The sequence below is a fragment of the Oratosquilla oratoria genome, chromosome 43 (assembly GCF_046742065.1).
Source record: "Oratosquilla oratoria isolate Oo_2021 chromosome 43, ASM4674206v1, whole genome shotgun sequence".
NCBI lineage: Eukaryota > Metazoa > Arthropoda > Malacostraca > Stomatopoda > Squillidae > Oratosquilla > Oratosquilla oratoria.
In genome coordinates this window covers 16,733,073-16,747,421 of record NC_134819.1, presented here as the reverse complement: position 1 = coordinate 16,747,421, position 14,349 = coordinate 16,733,073, and the positions used below count along the sequence as shown (strand labels likewise).

Genomic DNA, 14,349 nt, shown 5'->3' with positions numbered 1-14,349 from the left:
ATTGTATAACACTCAATATCACTAACCACACAATCATAACATTGTTTTAGCTAGAAGAATCTAACATGTTACAAACATTTTGTAATTTCTAATTTTAACCCCTTCCATACGGTGCCGCACACGTAGGCGTCATGGGGAGCGAGTGTATTCGCGAGGCTGCCATATCGGCGTCTTGATTATATTTATTGTAGTCGCCCCTCCATAATGACATTCTTTCTAATTCTTTTGTAATCGCATTTTCTATGGTTATCAAAATTCACGGGTGAAGAGAGAACGATCGATATAAGCGGTGACTATATTTTATGATGCGAGTATTATTACGACACGTCGTACGGCTGGCATTGGCTGCTGCCACTGAGATCTAAGTCCATGACGCCTACGTGTGCGGCACCGTATGGAAGGGGTTAAACTTAACACAGTGCTACAACTTATCAAATAGCAAATTTCATATATTCCTAATTCCATTTCATATATATATATATATGCAATAACTTTACTAGATCTGACCTTTACTTATTATCATATGCATATGCATTCCTTCAGTCAAGTAATTCTGTTTTCTACTTAAACATTTTTATCAATGTAACCTACATTCCATAATTACTGCTGTTAACCAACCATATATATATAGTTATTAATATTATATTATCATTACCAAATATTTAACTCCTTACTATTATAAACATATTATCATATTATTTCCACATTTAAATATTATTATATGTATATACATATTTTTATGATTTTACATATGTAATCCCATTATCCCTAATAACCGTTGACAAAGCTAAGCACAACATATTCCCCCTTAGTTACTGTATACCAATTATTTCTAACTTAACTATTTTAAACTAGACCACCCTTCTCACCTAACTATTAAGTAATATATGTCTCGCTAGTTACCACTAACATGGCCACTGGGACAAGAAGCAAATTCAAAAAAGCGCTAGAAACCATCCTCTCTAAATCTCAAGAGGAAAACCCATCAAGCAACTCAAAAACAGACAAAGATCAATCCAGACCAAATCATAACATCAGCTGACGGAGAAATTCATAACGAGCTATTAGCTCTCCTAAAGAGGAATAGATCAGCTATCGCCTTAGAAGGTGAACCACTAGGCAAATGTGATATAATCAAACATCACATCCAAATCCCCCCTAACACTCCCCCTTCATACACCCACTTACCGCATTCCTCACAGTAGGAAATCCCAAGTCAATAGCAATGTACAAGAGATGTTACACCAAGGCGTAATTTCCCATTCAGACTCCCCATGGAACAGTCCCCTCTTTTTGGTCCCTAAGAAAGACGGAACCTTACGCCCTGTGGTGGACTTTAGAAAAGTCAACCACCTCACTCAATCTGACCCCCACCCACTACCTGCCATGCAGGACGTCCTCCAATCATTAGGGAACAATAACACAATTTTTTCCACTATCGACCTTAAGTCTGCCTTCTGGCAAGTGGAATTATCTGAAGAATCTAAACCCATAACTGCATTCTCCACTGACAAAGGACACTTTCATTTTTCACGTATGCCCTTTGGCCTTAAAAACGCCCCCTCAACCCAACAACGGTTGATGACCCGCATATTCAGTGACATGATAGGAGTCTCATTATTCGTCTATTTAGACGACCTCATTATATATAGTCCCACAGAAAGAGACCACCTTAACACTTTAGAGATTGTCATCAAACGTCTCAAACATACGGGGTTAAAGATTCAATTAAAGAAATGTAGATTCCTCATGAAGGAACTCACCTTCCTAGGCCATAAAGTGAATGCAAAGGGGATCCATACAAACACAGACAAAATAGATGCCATAAACACCTTCCCAATCCCCAGAAACACAAATGAAACACGAAGTTTCATAGGGCTAGCCTCATACTACAGACACTTCATTCACAATTTTGCACACATAGCTTCCCCTCTGACCAAATTCACAAGGAAAGGCGAACCATTTCAATGGTCAGAAACAGAACAACAAAGTTTCGACACACTGAAACAATCTCTGACCACAGCCCCTGTACTAGCTTTCCCTGACATGAAGAAAGAATTCTTTCTTTACACAGACGCCTCCTCTAAAGGAATAGGCGCAGTCCTACAACAGAAAGATGACAATGGCAAAGAGCACCCCATAGCCTACGCAAGTAGAGTCCTTAATAAGGCTGAGAGTAACTATTCTACTACTCACAAAGAAGGGTTAGCTATAGTTTGGGCACTTAAACATTTCAAATACCTCATTTTAGGCTACAAGATTACCATACTAACAGACCACCAACCCCTAGTCTATCTTTTTAACTCCAAAGACTTACATGGGAGAGTTGCTAGATGGAAAGCAACTCTCCTTGATTACGATCCCAAGATCGTATACTTAGCTGGGAAAGCTAACGTAGTGGCAGATAGCCTCAGCAGACAAACCTACATCACCCCCATAACCCAAACCACATGCATACCTATGCAAGAACTCACACAGGAAACTGAAAGAGACCCTATATGGTCCCCAATAAAACAGCATCTCCTTTCACAAACCCCCTTACACTCCCGACCACCTGTCCCTATTGAGGAACTCAAACTGGTCGACGGAGTCATAAGGAGAACCATTAACACAAGAGAGGTTACTGTTATCCCCAGAGCCCTAGTCCCCAAGGTCCTACACATATTGCACAACAGTGCAATGGGAGGCCACTCGGGCAGAGATAAGACACTAAACACTGCTAGGCACACATATTACTGGCCTAACATGAAAAGAGATATAACCACACACATAGATTCTTGTATAACTTGTAACCAATTCAGAGGCCCTGACCCGTGGGAAATCAACATAAAAGATATCCCACTCCCTGCTGAGCCATGGGAAACACTTGGCATTGACCTACTGAAAATGCCAACGAGCCATCAAGGTTCCAACTATGTACTCACAGCAGTAGAATATTTCTCTAAATACACAATCTTAATACCACTCCAAGACAAAACAGCAGAGACTGTAGCCAAAGCCCTAGTTAACAATATCTTTTGTAGATACAACATACCACACACAATGTTATCTGACAATGGCTCAGAATTTAAAAACCAGGTGATGCGCGAAATAGCACACCTGTACAACATTGACCAAACATTTGCCACTGCATACCACCCACAGGGAAATGGTCTGACTGAGCGAACAAATCGCAAGATCCTAGAGATTCTCAGACCCTTGGTCAACGACCTCATGGACAGTTGGGAAGATTGGCTACCACAGGTACAAGCCAGTATCAATAGCACAGTCAATTCCGCAACAAAGATGTCCCCCCATGAGATCATTTTCGGCCAACCAATGCGCCTACCCTACCAAATATTCAACCAACCACCCCCACCCTTATACAACCTAGATAACCTCACACACTGCATCAAAAGAGGTATGCAAACCATTTACAAACAAGTTAGAACAAACTTGAAAGAAGCCCAGGAAAAGACAAAGACAAAACAACACAAACGCTCAATTCCACTTGACATAACGCTTGGTGACACTGTCATGGTCAAAGACTCAACCAGGACTAACAAACTCAGACCAAAGTTCTTAGGTCCCTTCACAGTCACAAGCTCACTCCCTAACAATGTTTTTCAACTAACAGATCCTTCCGATCACACAACCGCGACCATACATGGAGAGAAGCTGAGAAAGGTCAAACTCAACCTCGACCCAATCCCACTTCCCATCAACAACCCACCTACCACGACCACACATAACACACCCAAACGCAAGTCTCATCCCATGACTCTGCGTCGACGCAACTAAACATGCACTCTAGCTCTCGCCCCTGAAGATGCAGGACGTCATGTATCTATCAGTGGAGGTTAAAATGGCCTATTTCCAATAAGAACTCCTTTCCGCATATCTATTGAAACTTCTCTACTTCCTTCCAACCAATATAACCTTAGCGAGAGTCAGATAAACATATCCTCATTCACTGAGACATAACCTTCATCCTCCAAAATGAAATACATCATTAATTACCCACCTTAAACATCGACTACTCTTGACATGGACTCACTTGACCTACACTACAGGTACTGCCATATACCTCCACAGCCTTTTCACTCTTAATCATTCTCTTTATACAGGCACACCTCGACTTACGTCGTTTCGACTTAGGTCGTTTTCGAAGATACGTCGGTTTTCAAAAATATGGAAAAAATTCAAGTTGTCGTTTTACTTGACTTTACGTCGGTCAGCCAATAATGGAATCGCATAAACACCAAAAAACGTTTCAAGCGTTTCAAGCAATTCATGTTACAATAAATAAGAATAAAAGCATGTAAAATTATATCAAGATTCAGTAACTGCTAAAATATATACCATAAAGTAGTATGGCCTAGTCCACTAGAACATATAATCGCAACGGTACTGCCAATACGTATTTACCGTAAGCGGCGTCTCCACTCCCGCAATTCTTTTGGATTATTATCTATTTACTCAAGTTTTGTAAATTTTCTCATTAACATTCACTTGTAACTGTAATATTTGCCCCCATGCCTCCTAAGAAAAGTTCCAGTGAAAGTGCTAAGCATCATGCTATTTCGCTGGAGGAGAAAATGGCGATGATAAAACGTCATTGTAATGGTGAAAAAGTTGTATCGATTGCACGATGTTTTGGAGTAAGTCGGACAACTGTATCAACGATTGTGCATAATAAAGACAAGATTTTAACACATGTCACATCTGAAGCCCCATTGATGAAGAACACGATCATCAACAAGAAAAGAGGTAAGATATTTGAAGAAATGGAAAATCTTCTTTCGATTTGGGTTGATAGGAGGAATCGTCAGAATGCGAATCTTAGTCAAGAGCTCATTCAGGAAAAAGCGTTGTCTTTGTTTGAGGACCTAAAGGAAAAATATCCAGATGAGAAAGATGTAGATTTCAAAGCAAGTCCTGGATGGTTTATGAGATATAAAAACAGGAGAAATTATCACTTCCTTAAAAGACAAGGTGAAATCGCATCAGCTGATGAACAAGCAGCAGCGGAATTTCCTGCTACACTGAAGAAAATCATCGAAGAAAACGGGTTTCTTCCTGAGCAAATTTTCAACGTAGACGAAACAGGATTATATTGGAAGAAATTACCAGATCGTTCATTTGTTTCCAAGGAAGAGAAAACGATTCCAGGTTACAAGGTCTCAAAAGAACGTGTGACCATAATGTTGGGAGGTAACTGTGCAGGAGATTTTAAATTAAAGCCTCTGTTTGTTTATCATGCACACAACCCCCGTGCCCTGAAGAATATACCCAAAGCATTTCTCCCTGTTATATGGATGGCTAACTCAAAAGCTTGGGTCACTGTTGTTATTTTCGAAGATTGGTTTTTCAATAATTTTGTCCTAGCAGCAGAGAAGTATTGTAAGGAGAAGGGGATTCCTTTTAAGGTTTTACTTATCTTAGATAATGCTCCTGGCCACCCACAAAACATCGCAGATTTTCACCCCAACATTACCGTCATATACCTCCCCCCAAACACTACGTCTATTCTCCAGCCAATGGATCAGGGGATAATTGCTATCTTCAAACGTTATTATATGAAGCGTACACTACGGCAAGCAATAGCTGCAATTGAAATGGATGAGTCTATCACACTTCGCGACTTTTGGAAGGGATATGACATCTACAAAGCTTTACAGAATGTAGCAGCAGCATGGAATGATGTTCAGAGCTCTGCTATGAATGGTGTATGGAAAAAGCTATGCCCGCAATTTGTGCACAAGTTTAAGGGCTTCGATACTGTTGTTGTCAACAAAGATTTGGTTACAATGAGCAAAGAGCTGGATATGAATTTGGAGAAAGAGGATTTCACAGATTTATTTGAAAAAGACAAGGAGTTACTGACGAACAAGGATTTGATGGAACTTCAGGAGCAACAAAAGAAAGAAGAAGAAGAGGATGATGAATCTGAGCCACGCCACTTCACCATTAACCCATTAAACTCCGATGACAAGATGTCTTGTCATTTGGTCAAATAAAACAAAAAATCATAAAACACCAAAATGTTTTATCAAACATTTTGGTGTTTTATGATTTTTTGTTTTATTTGACCAAATGACAAGACATCTTGTCATCGGAGTTGAATGGGTAGAAAATGGAGGAAGCATTTGCACACATCGAAAAAGGTCTTGCTATGTTTGAGGATATGAATCCAAATGCTCAACGCTTTTCCAAGATAATGGGGGCTTGTTATGAAGCTTTTGCTCCTTATAATCTAATCCTTGAAGAAAAGAACAAGAAGATGGTTCAAGGCACTCTTGACCAGTTTTTCCGCGTCGAACAACGAGAATCAGCTGATGTTGATGTCAACAATCCCCAGCCATCTACGTCTACAACGTAAACATCAACATATTGTATCTACTGTTTTGGTAAACTGAAAATACATTAAAGTTTTTCACTTATTACAATATGATTATATGTAAGCTTGAAATAGTTTTTTTTTTTTTTTTTTTTTTTTTACCGTATGTTATTGACAATGCATTCATAGAGTACAGCACCGCGAAATAGCAACGCGTAAACATCGACATAATGTATGTACTGCATTGGTAAATTAAAAATACTTTATTCAATTTTTCACTTATTACAAAATGATTGTAAGCTTAAACTAGTTTTTATTTATTTGTTTTTTGTTTTGTTTCACCGTATGTAATTGACAATGCATTCATAAAGTACAGCAAATTGTACGTATTGATGAATAAGTACAGGTACTTTTTTATACTTTATTACAAAATGATAAATAAATGTTCTGTTTGGAAACTTAAAATAGATTTTTATTAACCTTGTTTAATAAAAAATGCAATCAAAAGTAAAATAAAGTACTGAAAAATTGCTATTGGCAGTTTAGCCTAGGTTACACCAGGCCTACCTAGCCTACTTGTAAGCAAATTCGACTTACGTCATTTTTCGACTTACGTCGTGTCTCCTGGAACCAATTAACGACGTAAGGTGAGGTGTACCTGTACTGGTAATATTGACCAAATTCTGTTGCACAAAGTAAAACCTTCCATAACCTTTCAACTCCCATTCCCGATTTACTGTAAACCTAGATTAAGTTTATTCTTGTGTCTCACCCAATATCTTAAATAACATAATAATTCTTACGAAAACCCATTCATACTGTGAAATATAACAAGTGTTAAGTGACACACCCAACTGACCAATGAGCAGTGTTTGAAAACGAGATTCCCTACAGTGATGTGTGACATAACACATGAACACTAGAACATTGGGAAATATAAATTCTGACAGTGTTATCAAATATATAGTGAAACCTTTCATATGATATTCAATATAACATGTAATCTGGTGAGACACAACGTTACACTTCTGAGACACAACATCGCTACCCTTAATTACAGTTCATGATCCCCCTTGGGACCTCAGATTCACTTCAACACCCCCCCCCCATCTTCACATTAAATCCCACAGGATATTGTGTGTCTGAAATTTTTCTCGATGTATTACCCATATGAATACTTTTGTAAACCATGTAACCTAGGTGCCGGGAGCCACCTAACCCCAGGGGGAGAGCGATATGTATACGCCTCATATACAAGACGAGTAATATAACCCCAGTCATATAACCCACTTCCTCACTCACTGTCCACCACAAGCATCAAACGCCGACTCAGCATCACGAGGTCCAATGCAACACACATCTCGCTGACCCATCAATCTCTAGCAGCGCGACCACCAGGCAACACACACACACACACACGAACGCACACTTATAAGTGCAGTCGACCACCAACTCACAACATTGTTGAACAACCCAATAACAACGAGCTTTTCCCCCTTGGAAATATTATATAATAAATAAATGGGATGTAATAAATAATTAAGTATAAGAATACTGGTTGTGGGAGACCAAATACTCCCATTGAAAACAGTGTAAATATAATTGCTGGGACCTGGAAATTTTGCATATCCAGCGTTTCCGCTGAATCAAACCCAGACGCACCGGGCAGGACCGCCAGTTGGTGCGATGACAAGGATTGTGCAAAAAGGGTAGTGACATAGACAATTAACTGTATAAAAGAGAAAAGACATGTAGTTAATACCAGTGTATTGTGAAAGAAGTGAATCCTTTGAATAAAGGAAAGGAACCTTGTATCGAGTTTGGATTAACCATCCCGACTTCTGTAAAATGTATGCTTTCAACACCAGTTGAGGATACAATAGTCTGCGTCTGTGGTAAAGTCTTTCTTACATCTAATAGTGCATCGGTCGTCAGGGAGAGAAGTGAGATGGCTTGTCTGTGCAAAATGATTTATGAGTGTGTTTGCTTGTTGTCTGTTTGAGGGTAGAATGTCTGTTGTTGTGAGTATTGCTGCGTGAGTGCGTGTTGTGTTACTGTTGGATAGTGTAATGCTGTTGAGTGTTTTGTACAATTTGCTGGTGTTTGTTTAGTGATCAAATGTATTGATTAAGTTTTGCCAATTTTGTGTTTTTTGTTTGTGTATTTTATTGGCAATCACAGTGTTTAGTGTTTGTATTTGGTCTGCTATGTTTTGAGGGATAGGTGTGGGGGTATTGTGTTTAAGTGTCTCTCATTGTCTGATGAGGCCTTGGATTTCTGGTGTGAAGTTGGGGTTGTGTGATTTTCTGTTGCCTCTTGGGATGTATCTCTTGTCTGCGTTTTGTATGATTGTATTAAAAGTGTGCACAGCATTGTTTATGTTTGTGATTGGTGTACTGTTAAGTGTTTCAAAATGTTGTTCTGTCTCTTCAGTAAAAGCTTCCCAGTTAGCTCTCTTGTAATTGGTGTATGTGTGTCTGTGGACAACTGGGGTGTATCTTGTTTTGGTGGTGATGATGATTGGAAGGTGGTCAGAACCAAGGGTTCCGACCACTCTCCATGATGTTGTTGGGGTTAGGCAGGGGGAGCAGAAGGTGATATCAGGAGAGGAGGGAGTGTAGAGGGCTTGGTGTGGGATATGTGTATGATTATGTGTGTGTTGTTCATGATAGTCAATGAATCAAACTGAGTCTGTATATCAAGCCCTCTGTCTGTGTCAGGGTTGTCGACATACCAGGCAGACGACTTGGCATTGAAGTCTAGTTGGCTAAATTGAGGCCTGAAAGTGTTTGGAACTGTGGGGGATGATTGGGGTGGAATGTACATGTTAACTATTGTCAGTGTTGATTTGTTGCCTGTGCGGATTCGAATGGATTGGATTTCTCTAGTGTTATCTGTGGTAGGGAGGAGAATTTTGGTTGTGGAGCTTGTGTCCACAAAACAGATGGAGTGGTGGATCAGGGTGATGAGTCCACCGCCATTGCCGTCGGTCCAGTCTTGTCTGATGGTGGTGTAATTATGAAATGATGGTGTTTTGTGTGTCTTAGTTTTGTTTCTTGTATACTTGCAATGTGTATGTTGTGTTGTTTAAGAAAGTGTCCGAGTTCATATTTTTTCGTGTTAATACCGTCAATGCTGTGTTGTAATATGTTGATGTTGTGTGTTCTGTATGTGTTGTATGTTGCCATTTGGGGTTGAGGTTGGGGTGTTAATGGGGAAGGTATAGGAGCTGGGTTAGAGGGGGGGAAAGGAGAGATTGGGGACAAAGGAAGGGGAGTACTGATTGGGGATATGGGCAAAGGGAAATTGGGAGTGGGTAAGGGTGCTGGCTGTGGTTGGGGAGGTGGGAGTGGGAGTGGGGTTACTGGAGGGCAGGTAGAACATGTCCAAGTGTTTGTGTATTGGTTTGTGTCAGCAAGTGTTGTACAAGTGAGGTGGGCCCAGTTTTTGCACATTACACTGAACTGAGCCCTTTGTCTGCTCAAGGTAATGGGTTTAAAGCATGTTGGGCATGTGTATTTTGTGGTGGGCCCAGGATTGCTCTCTACATCTCCGGCTAAAAGTAGAAGAAGAGGGGTGATCGACGGAAAATCACCCCTCGGTGCAGAAAAAACGTAATATTGCATGTTGAGAAAAAGTATTGTGGTACTCCCCAAGGCAGTCGTAGCTCCTCTTGGGGATCGGTGCCACCTGCGTAGAGCCGGTGGCCAGGGCTGGTTGCCGCCATTTGGCCCCCAACTCTTGGGGTTGGGAGGTGGTCCCACGACGTAGATGCTGCGGCTCCAGCCAGGGCAACATAACACACCCCTGACAAAGTCTCACCTTTACCTCGAACCACTCACCCTCTCCATTTCTAATCCTGACACATGCTCATCTACTCTCATAAAAACTCTTGACTGCTCCTAGAAGCTTTCCTCCTATCCCGTATATCTGCAAAACATCCCATAGCGCCTTCCTGTCTACCCTGTCTTAAGCCTTTTCCAGATTCATAAAACCCCAAAAAACATCCTTCCCCTTTCCAATAGCTTTCTCACATATCTGTCTTACCACAAAAATCTGATCCATGCAACCCCTACCTGTCCTAAAACCACACTGTTCCTCACCAATTACTCCCTCTGTTCCCCTCCTAATCCTTTTAATCAAGACCCTCCCATAAGCCTTCCCAACTACACTTAACAAGCTAATCCCTCTGAAACTACTACACTCACACTTGTCCCCCTTTCCCTTGTAAAGTGGAACTATACAGGCACTCCTCTAGTCCTCCAGCACTCTACCCTCTCTCCAGTAAACATTTGATAAGCTCACCAGCCAGTCCACCATCACTGTACCTCCTTCTTTGAGACATTCTGCATGGCATCTATCCAGACCAGGTGCCTTACTTACTCTTATCATCTTAACAACTGCCTTCACTTCATCCTTCCTTATTTCTCCTCCATTTTCCTCACTCATCACTCTCATTTTCTTAGCACTTCCCACTGCAACTACCTTTCCCTCCCTATCCTCCTTCACATTTAGCAACTCCTTAAAATATTCTGCCCATTTTCCCCTTACTGCCTTCTCCTCCATTATCATCTCTCCATCTGCACCTTTTACTTTTTCTTCTCTATTTGATTCGCCTCCTCTTCCTCTTTTAATTTCCTTCCAAAACATCTTTTTATTACTTTCAAAAATTTCTCCCATACTCTTACCCCATTTCACATCTGCTCTCCTCTTTGCCTCCTTTACCTTGTGCTTTACTTCTCTTTTCTTTTCTTTGTACCTCTCATATGACTCCCTCGTCCTATTTTGTAAACAATCTGTGAAAGCTTGCTTCTTTTCATCTATAACCTTCTTTGTTTCCTCATCCCACCATTCACTACCCTTCCTTCGATTTCTTCCCATCCTTCTTGTTCCACACACTATCTTTGCACACTTTGTGACTCCCTCCTTGAACCATCCCCATTCCTCCTCCACTCCTAGTTCTACTCTACCCTTCACTCCCTCCCACTCCTCTCTCAGCTTCTTCTTGTACTCCTTTTCCTTTTCATTTAAAGAGTTCACTCTAAGCACCTCCCTACCTTTTGTCTTTTTCCTCTTTCTCCATCTATCCTTCACTCTCAATTTACCCACCACCAAAAAATGATCTGATATTCCCCCACTCTCTCCCCTTAGCACATGTACATCCTTAACTCTTCCTATTATACTCTTATGTACCACTACATAGTCCATTAACACTCTATCTACCACCCTTCTATCCACCACCCTCTCCCATGTGTACTTATGCTTGACTTTCTTCCAAAATACTGTATTTGCTATCATCAACTCTCTAGACACATCTCCACCATCAACTCTCCACTACGATTCTTTCCTGGAACTCCACATTTCCCAATCACTCCGTCAATTGGTTAATTTCCTACCCTAGCATTAAGGTCTCCCAATACTTCTACATTGATGTTCCTCCCTCATCCCTCTATGCATTCATTTAAATCTATCCAAAAAAGCCTCCCTTTCTTCTACACTCTTCTCACTGCCAGGCCCATATGCACTTACAAAAACCCACCTCTCCTTTCCCAGTTTCACCTTCATCCACATGCATATTAAAAGACCTAAACCTTAGGGTGCTGGTTGGAAAACTCCTAGACCCTCTTATGCCTTTACTTTTTTTAGGAATGTCCCCTGTGGGGCTACAGGGAGAAGGATACCTGGTCCCAATCCCCGTCCCTTTTTTCTCTCTTACGATCCAAGTGGAAATACTTGGTGGCACTATTCTTTTCCCCCTACCACAGGGTAGAAATATATATTAATGTAATCCACAGGGATTTCTTTTTGTCTTCTCTATTTTTGCCACAATAACATGCAGCCAATACCCCCGTCTGCGGTACTGGCTGCATTTTATTGTGGCAAAGTAGCATGCAGTTGATACTTTAGGGTCTATATGGGGCACCCCTATGGACCAAAACCACACATCATTTTGTCTATGATAGAGGAAGACTCTGTTCATAGAGAAATTATGACACTTTAATTATACTGCGAGTGTCCTTCCATTATGCTGTCCTCCAATCCCTTGTTACTCCTGTACCATTTCTCTGAATATTAATTTCCTTTTTTCACCTAACCCTGTGGTGGGAGAAAAAATTGCTGCCACCAAGCTTCCCACTTGAGTCGTACAAGGCAACAAAAAACGGGACGGGGGATAGGACTAGGAATCCTACTACCTGTAGCCCCACAGGGGACATTCCTAAAAAAAGTAAAGGCATAAGAGAGTTTAGAAGATTTCCCACCAGTGCCCTAAGGTTTGGGTCTTTTAATGTGCATGGATGTGGTACAGATGAGAGTAAAAGGGATAGGCAGTATGTTTGTGAGAAGAAAGATGGATGTGCTGGCATTAACTGAAACTAAGTGGAAAGGGAGGGGTCAGTGTGAGTTTGGGAGTGTAGTTGGGAGGTTCTCAGGAGTGAAGAGAGGATGAGGGAGGGAAGGGGTGGCTATACTAGTAAGTGATGAGATAGGTAAGTGTTTAGTGGAGTGGAAGGAGGTTTCTTTAAGGTTGATGTGGATGAAGGTGAAGCTGGGAAGGGAGATGTGGGTTTTTGTAAGTGCATATGGGCCTGGTAGTGAGAAGAGTGTAGAGGAGAGGGAGACTTTTTGGATGGATTTAAATGAGTGCCTAGAGGGATTAGGGAGAAATGTCAAAGTAGTTGTATTGGGAGACCTTAATGCTAGGGTGGGAAATGAACCAATAGATGGAGTGATTGGGAAGTAGGGAGTTCCAGGAAAAAAATCATAATGGAGAGTTGATGGTGGAGATGTGTCTAGAGTTGATGATAGCAAATACAGTGTTTAGCAAGAAAGTCAAGCATAAATACACATGGGAGAGGGTGATGGATGGAAGGGTGGCAGACAGAGCATTAATAGACTATACAGTGATAACCAGGAATATAGTAGGAAGAGTTAAGGATGTACATGTTCTAAGGAGAGAGTGGGGAAATATCAGAACATTTTTTGGTGGAAGGTAAGTTGAGAGTGGAGAACAGGTGGAGAAAGAGGAAAAGGGCAGAAAGTAGGGAGGTACTTAGAGTGAACTGCTTAAATGAGAAAGAAAAGGAGGATTATCTATAGGAAACCAATACAACTGTTTTATTCTAAGTTATCAGATCCTCTCCTTTTCAATAAATCTGTCAAAAAATACAAATCAAACACCCTTTACACACAAGTGCAATTTTGAAATCATACCATTTTCCTATGAAACCTTACATAATTATTTACTTTAAGAACCATGTTGCTCTAGTTTACCTGTAATGATGCCATCAGTAATGATCAAAAGAATGAAGTAATTGTTGCCATCTTGATATGAGCTTGCAAATCTTGACACATGCCTGATGACTGGTGCAAAGTTTGTTGGCCCATATAACTGCACTGGAAACAGAAGTATCTGGTTTAGATGTGTATATATTACATAAATACATTTATCTATGTACATACACCACGGGCTACTTTCCTCTTATAAGGGATGCAGCTAAGTCATAGGCATGCACCCACTCCCTTTTCCACACAAGGTGTTCCTCTTTACAAGGGAAAAGGGGACAAGTGTGAATGTAGTAGTTTCAGAGGGATTAGCTTGTTGAGTGTAGTTGGGAAGGCTTATGGGAGGATCTTGATTGAGAGGATTAGGAGAGGAACAGAACGAGTAATTGGTGAGGAACAGTGTGGATTTAGGACAGGTAGAGGTTGTGTAGATCAGATCTTTGTGGTAAGACAGATATGTGAGAAAGCTATAGGAAAGGGGAAGGATGTTTTTTGGGCTTTTATGGATCTGGAAAAGGCTTATGATAGGGTAGACAGGAAAACACTGTGGGAGGTTATGCAGATATATGGGATAGGAGGAAAGCTTCTGGGAGCTGTCAAGAGTTTTTAGGAGAATAGTAGAGCTTGTGTCAGGATTGGAAATGGAGAGAGTGAGTGGTTCGAGGTAAAGGTGGGACTTTGTCAAGGATGCGTTATGTCGCCCTGGCTGTTCAACTTATACATGGATGGGGTGGTGCGAGAGGTAA

The 14,349-nt window shown here is 40.9% G+C and overlaps 1 protein-coding gene across 6 annotated transcripts in view; it reads right to left on the bottom strand.

The window, feature by feature from the left end:
- LOC143021928 (copine-8-like) overlaps nt 1-14,349 on the bottom strand; it is a 758,082-nt gene that overhangs the window by 151,205 nt on the left and 592,528 nt on the right. For all 6 annotated transcript variants that reach the window (XM_076179807.1, XM_076179806.1, XM_076179811.1 and 3 more), the window contains exon 7: nt 13,592-13,714. In XM_076179807.1, coding sequence (XP_076035922.1) covers nt 13,592-13,714 — 123 coding nt within the window. The remainder of the gene's footprint in view (nt 1-13,591; nt 13,715-14,349) is intronic.